Raw genomic sequence first — 9,003 nt, 5'->3', positions numbered from 1 at the left:
GTGACAGTTTCCACCATTACTTCCATCCACAGAAACAGAAACACATCCGTCTGTTTTGAAATGTTTATTTTTCACTGAACATGATCTATACAGAGTAACTGCTTCAGTGTAACATGGAAAATATTGTGTAGCTTATTTGACAGGATGAGTCTTAATACAACCACAGTAATCCAAATATGTTTCTCTTATATGTGATATGAAAAGTAAATATGTTGCAAACCCAATACAACATATCAGCCTACAGATTTGTGCGTCAGCAATGTTGACTTATAATAATCCACTTTCCTTATATACATCAAGTGAAGATAGGTGCAAAATGTCTGTTTACAGACAGAAAAATCAATGTTTTTGATCACATGTTGCTCGTGTACATCATCCAACTGATGAATAGCCACTTTTTAACCACTTAGACTCCAGCAGAAACTTCCAACGAATTTAAAAAAGAAACAAGCAGCAACTAGTTATCTAACAAGTTTCCAACTTCCCACGAAGCAGAGGAGCTGAGCAGAGCTCCTCACACAGACGGACTGTAACAGTTAAAGCTTTTTGGCTTTCAGCTAAATGAAAGCAGCTACGCGTTGAAGGAAAAGCTGTAAATCAGCAGAGCAAACAGTTCAAACCTTAACCATGCTGATAGTTTCAGTTGGTGACGTTTTCGGACGATGTCGCGTCGTTAAATGGAATTTAGTTTGTTCTCAAAGCATCGAAAAATGACCTTTCAACTGATTTAATCAGCTGAGTTTAGTTTAGTTTGAGGTCCTTTAGAAACGATTACGTTATTGTTTGTCCAGCATACGTCAGCTCAGGACAGCGGTTCTTTATTAACCATCCTTAATGATAATCTGAAGGTGATGTTACACGGTCAATATGTTATCAATAGCATCAGCCTGAAACTTCCAGCATTAGTTAGGCTTTACTTTCAACATCAATGTGGCTTTCCAGAGACCTGGAAAGTCCCAGTCATTACCATTCATGGTACCAGTAGGAGTGAGAAGGAAACACATTTTTCTTCACAATGAAACTATTGACCTATGAAGAATATGGCACAACACCACCTCTCTTGCATACGTTGCTCCAGGACCGCAGCCTGTTGGATCTAGAAACTGCGAAACGTCGTCATGTCCTTCGGCTCTTTGCTGGGGACGCACCAGTCGTCGGCCTCGTGGATCGTCTTGTAGTGTTTCCAGGCCGACTTGTTGTACACGGGGAGCCTCTCGATGGACTCCGTGGAGAGCGCCTAACAAGAAGATTGAGAGGACAAAGTTATAACACGCTGTAAATAACGCACACACATGATGTTAATGCACAACTCATTTACCCGGATGTAGATCACAGCATCGGTTCCATAACCCTCCAGAGAGTACAGCTTCAGGTCCCCTTGAAAGTAGCGGGCGTACAGTCGAGAGATGGGCAGGCCATGCCCGTAACCAGCCTGGACACAAGTAAAACGGAGCAGTCAGCAGTTTTATGGCAAAAAGAAAATGATATAAGAGGCATGTGTGTTACTGTGAAGTTAGTCTGGCACTGGAACAATCCAATAATACTGATTGTATTTGCTGTAAACATGAACAGGAGGGAACATTACAGAAATGCTTTCATATGTTCTCTCCTTTTGAAGCAATGTCACGATAAGAAGACCATGTGACAGCACTGAAAGCTCCAGGAGAAAGCAAGTAAGTCAGGTCAGTTGCAATTAATTTTGACTACATTAAAAAGGTCAAGACAGAACTTGTAAAGTGATAAGTCCTTAAAGTGCTGTGGATTAAATCACGGCAGCATTTCAACACACAGCTAGAAGACAGTCTGATAATGTCGAAAGCTCTGGAAAAAGTGAATACGTGGACATTGAGTTGGGACTGTTTCCTCATTTAACTGTATAGTCATTTCAGTAAATGGACAGATCGCTGAGATTTGAATTACTGGTTTAAATCCAGTTACAACAGCTGGGTGATATGGCTGAAATCAATGTTACAACAATGAGAAGCCGGCCTGTTATTGACATAGATCATGAAATAGGAATGTACGCAACATTTTTCTTGTTTTAATTACAACAAAAATTTGTTTTAGTAAAATTCCCTTTTGTTGGAAAAAGTCAATAATCAATAATACTGAATTATCTCCAGTCTTACTACAGACATAAGTAGTAGAAACAGTAGTTTAGTCCCAGACGTATCCTCTGACACATCTTCAACGCTTTATGAGGTTATTATGTTTATCTTTGAGTTATTAGTTCCACCTGTGCTTCTCTGTGACGAGTGATGATGTCTGCTGTGAAAAAGGTTTTATATCACATATATATATAAGTTTTATATATAAGTCGAGAGCAAAGTCAGAGGAGTGCTGATCACAGGTGAGGGGTACTGACCAGAGGAGCAGCTCGGGCCCCGTCGATGCTGGGTCGAGGAGCCGTGGAGTACGTGTACGTGAACAACCGGTCAATCTTGCGCAGCGGCACGCCTCCGCCGCGATCACTCACCTGGAGAAGAACATCTTGTTTGGTTTACACTGGCATGTTTTGGTTTTTTTTGGGGGGGGGGGGTGATAACTGGCGTATGCAGCACAGCTTTACCTTGACCGTCAGATCTTCAGTTCCCAGAGCGACCTGCGCGTGGATAGGAGGATACTCCATGGCGTCGCCGTACAGCTCCATGGTGGCCCGCATGGCGTTCTGCAGCGATTGAACGCACAGATAGCAGCGTGACGTGAAACTGCATCGGGTGAACCAGCTGTCGAATTATGAGTTCAAAAAAGCAAATCCTACCTTAAAAAGTTCAAAGACCATGTGATACAAATGGGATGGAACATAGACCACAGTGATGGGTTTGACTGTCGGGGACAAAGAGATGATCAAAGATTAGAATAAAGTTAATCAGGTATGTTTGCAGTAATTCATGTGTATCTATTCATTAATAAGTGTTGTTTTTCTGACTAACGTCTAAACAAGTTACCTTTGAATTCCTCCAGTATCAGCTCAGGAGAGTTCATGTAGTACCGGTCACAAAGGTTTCGAGCATTTTCATAGGCGTCTGCAGGGAAGAGAGGGTTTTTTTTTTCCGTTGTGAACACGAATGACGACATTTCTGAGCATTTCCTCATACAACGTTTGTGTTCTCACCTCTGATGATCTCGCTGACACGACAGTTTGGATCAATGCTGCCGATCTGTTTGGGATGAGCTGGGTTCACCTTCACCTTCCCACCAAAGAGGAGTGCTGGAATCAGACACACAGGGATATGACCGTGCGCTACAATATAAAGTGTTCATTATTCTAATAAAAATAGACACAAAATAGACAATTCTCAATTAATTGATCGACCGTCTGAAAAATGCAACGTTTAATCAGAAACTGGAGATTTTTTACTTAATTCTCTCCAATTTTTTGGTTATTTCTCAACTCGAAACCTTAAATTCTGACACTGAACACACTTTCACTCTGTCCCGACTCACTGGGAGCATGACGACCAAAAGATATAAATTTCTAGCTCTGCACTCTCTAATCTTCTAAACACAAAGAAGTCCATTGTTAATGTTTCTTTGTCAAACTTTTGATTGAAACCTTGGCGTGTTTCCTTCATTCTTCCATCCTCTTAATCTAATTGTAATGTTTTCTTTTCTTTTATATGCCTCCTGTTCCTTATTATGTGTTTGTCATGCACAAAGCAGGAACTGTGTGTCTTAATAATATCAACGATATGTATTATCATCATTATTGTTATAACATCCAGGTCTAGGCTGGTTGACTGTGGCAGTGGCGTTAAAAGCTTGCAGACCATCTTTCGTGGAGCAGAAGTCGGTCTACTCACTGTGCTGGTTGAGCAACATCCTGATGGATATCCTGCTCATGTAGAAACGATCCAGAAAATACTGAACATTTTGGCTGACGACGGGGTCCGTGCCGTAGTTCTCCTTGTACTCCACGACTCCCTGAGCCATGGTGGGGATTACATCATTGTGCCGATTTCTGATTCTTATCACCGCGTCTGTGAACCTAAATAAAGACGCAACGATTAGATCATCGTACATAGAGGAAATAAAACATCCCTGAACTGTGTTTTCATTTACTTACCCATATGTGACTTTCTCATCACCTGCATTCTTGTCCTTGAACTCAAGAATCTCTTGAAGGCTTTGCATGTACCTGTACATGAAACATCACCATTTATTTGGCATCGGCGTAGTTTTGAGAGACGACTAAGAAAAAGCAGAAGGAAGCCTGCGTACCAGCCCTGGACCAACCGCACCGATGGAGTCCTCAGTAAATTGTCCGGTAACAAGTTGATCTCTTTCATGATGTTTGCCAACCTCACAGGCAACTCCTGTCTGAGGAAGGTGAACGAGGTTTTCTCACACGCATTTTCTGAGCCTGAAGGGTGTAAACAAAAACATTATTGGGAGACAAAAATGATTAATCATCGATGTTGTCAGGTTGGGTGATATGATAATGTATAATTTTGCCATGCAGTTCATGCTGAGGCAGCTATCAAAAGGCCATCATGGGCAATGACCCTGACTAGTTATGCTAATAATAGATTTGTATGATTTTTGCATTCATGTGAAGCACTTCCTTAGCTTGTCAGGTGTTTTCCTTGTTGGATTAGTTAAAAACAGACATAAGTCTGGTTATTTTAACTAGACAGAGTTTCTCATTCATTTTGCCTTCTGTCACATCAATTTTATTTATAAAGCCCAATATCAGAGCTTTGCTTCATGGGGCTTTACAATCTGTACAGCATAAGACACCCTCTGTGCCTGGATCCTTGCATCTGGTAGGGAAAAACTGGTGTGTGTGTGTGTGTGTGTGTGTGTGTGTGTGTGTGTGTGTGTGTGTGTGTGTGTGTGTGTGTGTGTGTGTGTGCGAGCGAGCTGTTTTGTTTTTAGCTTTTTCTTAAGTCAGCTGTGATGTTGCACTTCAGCCTCTGTCGAACCGTCAGCCGGTGCTTCATGTTCTTTACGAGCTTTGGCCGACCACAGAACCATGTTGACTGCTCTGCTGCCTGCTCAGTGGTGTTTCAGCAGCAGTCTTCTCTCATGTTCTAGTTTCCGAGTCTCTCTCAGTAAAACAAGACACATAGACCTGTCTGAGAATGTCATTGATGTTTTTGATGCCATTGCACGCTTGTTTTCTTGGTGTTAGCTTAGGACATGTATACACTGCACACAGTTTTTGTTCAACAGAATTAGCCCTTCATGTTCTTTTTGTTTGTTGTATACGTACTGCAGTACTTTTTTTATTTTGGTCCCCCAGCCTCAACTGCTGGGGGACCAAAGCGTGATCTTATGTGAATTATTTATACATGCAGATCAGTGTATATATATGTGTGTGTGTGTGTGTGTGTGTGTGTGTGTGTGTGTGTGTGTGTGTGTGTGTGTGTGTGTGTGTGTGACCCTGACTAGTTATGCTAATAACTCGGTGTGTACCGACTCTTACCGAAATCCAGAAACTGCTTCATTGACAGAGGAGAGGGCGAGAATTTGGAGTAATAGTCAATGTCCTTTCCTATGGACACGCTGCTCCTCAAAAACCTTAAAATCCTCATCGTGACAGATGCTTTGGTTAGTCACATCCACAGCTCCGACACGCAGTTAAGTTAGCTTATCTTTGTTGTTGACATTAGCAGCCACGCTAACGTCAGCAGCACGCAAACACACTCGTGGAATCAACGTTCTGTTACTGAGTGATTCGGTGAAATTTGTGAGTCCATAGTCGCAGTAAATGTTTTATTAATCGCCCTTACTTTAATTGTTCATAGAGAAGTGGAATAAATGTTAACACGGAGAGAAGGCTATGCGGGTAACCCAGACGAAGAGTCATAACGGTGTCAAGAGCGTGAGTACCTTTCGGTTAAGATACTTTAAAAAAAAAAAAACTTGAATAATCAAAATATGCTTCTTCTTTTATATGCATAAAACATATACCATAAACATAAAACAGATATAGAAATAAAATAAATGTGAAAGCATAATGGCATATTTTATTATTTAGATTTTTTTTAATGCTATTACAAAAAAGGGTATTGAGTACAGTCTTTCAGAAAAAATATATTTTTGAATGTAATTGACATTAGGACTGCAAAAATATGCAATTAAATACATCCTTTTGTAAGTATATTTTCTTTTAGATTTAGTTTTACGTTAGTGTTTCGTTTTCCTACACGGCTCCTAATGTGCATAACGTGTATTATCTTGTCGTAGACTCAGTACTCTTGGGGGAAAAAAATTGTTCAATTTTCCCTGGGATTAGTCTTTCAGGCAGCATGCTCTACCAATCACATTTGAGTTTGAGTCTGGTCCGGGCCTTAATTGGGCTTTAGAGCTTTCAATCTTACCAAGAGGCAGGCTTTGTGCGTTGGCAGACAAGACTCGGGGCAATTGTCACCAAATTTTGGTCCTATCTGCCGTCATTTCCTTTAGTCGTCGACAGAAATGCCTGCCTGAAGAAGTGCGAAACAGCGGGCCACGTTTTGCGAAGGATGATTTGTTAGTTTTTAAGTCTCCGTCAGGGTTAACGTAACGTTACCAAACCCGTGATTGACTTCAATAACCGCTAACGTCTGGAAAGCCATAGTAGCAGAGAAACTATTCCCTCGGTTTCGTGGGTTAAACCAGCTCGTGTTGGTGACCCGCCAAAAGCCGCAGAAGTTCAGCGAGGAAGTGACCATTTTGTGAGTTAGCTGGTTTCGATAGCTTTATATTTAAGTTGCTGTCCCGCGAAACGAAAATGAGTGGCGGTTTCAACTTCGGGCAACCCTCCACGGGCTTCTCGTTCGGAGCTTTGAAGCCAGCAGTCGCAGGCCCCGGCACGGGCTTTGGGATGACTAGCGCCGTACCTGCAGCCACTGGAGGGGGCTTCGCGTTTGGCACTCCGGCTCAGGCCACCGCCACCACCAACCCTACCGGCTCCTTCAGCTTTGGCACCCCAGCGAAGAGCACAGCAGCCGTCGGAGGCTTCTCTTTTGGGACCCCCACCGCCTCGTTTGGCATGGGCGCTCCTCAACCCGCAGCAGCCGCACCACAAGGGCTGACTTTAGGCACCACAGCAGCTCCAGCTGCGGGGCCAGGGTTCACCCTGAGCGGGGGTTTCCCACCACAGACTGCCGCTCCTGCAGGAGGGGGATTCGCCTTTGGTACGCCTTCTCAAACTCAACCCCAACCTGCAATGCAACTTCAATCTGCAATGCAACCCCAACCGACAATGCAACCCCAACCTGCAATGCAACTCCAATCTGCAATGCAACCCCAACCTGCGGCAATACCAACAGCCGCAGTAACAGCGACTACAGGAGCAGGCGGCCTCTCATTTGGAGGGTTCAGCTTTGGAGCAACCAAGGTCCAGGCGACCACACCTGCAGCCCCCGTTGCTGCACCTACTGCTGCCCCAGGAGGGGGCTTCAGCTTCGGCACCGGTGCTCCATCCAACCTCACTATGAGCATGCAGCCCCAGCAGCCAGCACCCACTGCTGCAGTCACAGCCAGTCAGGGTGGAGGGTTTGCCTTTGGGATTAAACCCTCATCCACTCCAGCTCCTCCCGCATCCACCCAGGCAGTCCAAGCTCCAGGCCCGTCTCTCTTTGCTTCACCCATCTCTACAGCTGTTGCTGCTGCCGCCGCAGCTGCCACTGCTGCTGCTGCTACTGTTACTGCTGCTGCACCAGGTACAGGCTTTACTTTGGGTGCAGCTCCAACTTTAGCGGCAAGCACGACTGCTGCAACCACCACGGCAGCTGGTGGAGGCCTGGCTTTTATGCTCAAACCTCTGGGGGCAGCCACCATCACCTCCACCTCTGTCCCTGCCCCTACCGCCACTGTTGCAGCTGCCACAACAGGTGCTGCGACGGCCTTCACACTGGGGCTCAAACCTTCAACCGGCACAGGTATTGCAGCGACTTCTGCGGCAACATTGATCTCTACAACCGCTGCTCCTCCGGTGATGACCTACGCCCAGCTAGAGGGTCTCATTAACAAGTGGAGTCTGGAGCTTGAGGACCAAGAGAGACATTTCTTGCAGCAGGCGACTCAGGTGAACGCCTGGGACCGCATGCTGGTGGAGAACGGAGAGAAGATCACATCCCTGCATAAGGAGATGGAGAAGGTGAAGCTTGACCAGAGGAGGCTCAACCAGGAGCTGGACTTCATCCTTTCCCAACAGAAAGAGCTGGAGGACTTGCTCTGCCCGCTCGAGGAGTCTGTGAAAGAGCAGAGTGGGACCATCTACATGCAGAACGCCGACGAGGAACGCGAGAGAACGTACAAGCTTGCCGAGAACGTGGACGCACAGCTGAAGAGGATGTCGCAGGATCTGAAGGAGATCATCGAGCACCTGAACACGTCCAGCGGCCCAGCAGACACCAGTGACCCGGTGAGACGAGACCTCAGTCAAGTTGAACCTTCCGTGACACATTTTTTTGTTGCTTTGGCACATTTAAATTCACTTTTTATCTCTGTTTCTTTGTTTTCCAGCTTCAGCAGATCTGTAAAATCCTCAACACCCACATGGATTCACTTCAGTGGATCGATCAGAACTCTGTTCTTCTGCAGAGGAGAGTGGAAGAAGTGTCTAAATTGTGTGACAACCAGCGCAAGGAGCAGGAGAAGACCTTTCGTCTGACATTTGACTGATCTGGAATAAATGTGTTCACATGTATATTGACTAATGATACTTTTTGTCAGTCGTTCTAAAGAGGGAAATCTTTTTAGGGGGTTTAGATATTTTAAATGCAAAAACAAAACCAGTTGCAACTCCTGTTAACTTGCTTTATTTTTCGTTTGGTTGCATAAAGATCAATATTTCCAATGCAGTAGCTTTTATATAGTGAAATGATCTGTTCCCATGTAAATGCTATGGTTGTTCTAAATAATATGATTAAATGAATCGATGAAGTAAGGCTCTGTTTCATTGGATAACAAATAAGAATGTCTGCCATATATCTCAGTGGCAATGTTAAAGTCACTGAGGTAGACCTTTGTGCTCATGTATGATTACTTGACAGAAACTTCATCAACTGT

At 44.3% G+C, this 9,003-nt stretch overlaps 2 protein-coding genes across 2 annotated transcripts; one reads left to right on the top strand and one right to left on the bottom strand.

The window, feature by feature from the left end:
- Positions 1-49: 49 nt before the first annotated feature.
- On the bottom strand, positions 50-5,850 carry pdk1 (pyruvate dehydrogenase kinase, isozyme 1). Its single transcript, XM_068704504.1, has 11 exons — positions 5,429-5,850; positions 4,222-4,363; positions 4,067-4,138; positions 3,804-3,988; positions 3,116-3,211; positions 2,949-3,026; positions 2,762-2,826; positions 2,570-2,668; positions 2,366-2,476; positions 1,319-1,432; positions 50-1,237 (listed from the first exon to the last, which is right to left on the bottom strand). The coding sequence occupies exons 1-11, from the start codon at positions 5,535-5,537 to the stop codon at positions 1,097-1,099; spliced, it is 1,212 nt and encodes a 403-aa protein (XP_068560605.1). The 5' UTR covers positions 5,538-5,850; the 3' UTR covers positions 50-1,096.
- A 325-nt stretch (positions 5,851-6,175) lies between these two features.
- nup62l (nucleoporin 62 like) lies at positions 6,176-8,881 on the top strand. Its single transcript, XM_068704489.1, has 2 exons — positions 6,176-8,356; positions 8,458-8,881. Exons 1-2 carry the CDS (start codon positions 6,719-6,721, stop codon positions 8,614-8,616), a joined length of 1,797 nt encoding a protein of 598 aa, XP_068560590.1. The 5' UTR covers positions 6,176-6,718; the 3' UTR covers positions 8,617-8,881.
- The last annotated feature ends 122 nt before the right edge of the window (positions 8,882-9,003 follow it).

This window comes from Cebidichthys violaceus, unplaced genomic scaffold, assembly GCF_023349555.1.
Source record: "Cebidichthys violaceus isolate CVI_PGR_0920_01 unplaced genomic scaffold, fCebVio1.0.p SCAF_11, whole genome shotgun sequence".
NCBI classification, from domain to species: domain Eukaryota; kingdom Metazoa; phylum Chordata; class Actinopteri; order Perciformes; family Stichaeidae; genus Cebidichthys; species Cebidichthys violaceus.
This window is presented reverse-complemented; position numbering and strand designations above follow the sequence as displayed.

Coding starts and splice junctions, on each gene's coding strand:
- pdk1 (XM_068704504.1), bottom strand. CDS start 5,537: ATGAGGATTTTAAGGTTTTTGAGGAGCAGCGTGTCCATAGGAAAGGAC. Junction 4,364..5,428: donor GAAGCAGTTTCTGGATTTCG/GTAAGAGTCGGT, acceptor TACACCCTTCAG/GCTCAGAAAATGCGTGTGAG. Junction 1,238..1,318: donor ATGCTGTGATCTACATCCGG/GTAAATGAGTTG, acceptor TCTTCTTGTTAG/GCGCTCTCCACGGAGTCCAT.
- nup62l (XM_068704489.1), top strand. CDS start 6,719: ATGAGTGGCGGTTTCAACTTCGGGCAACCCTCCACGGGCTTCTCGTTC. Junction 8,357..8,457: donor CAGCAGACACCAGTGACCCG/GTGAGACGAGAC, acceptor TTTGTTTTCCAG/CTTCAGCAGATCTGTAAAAT.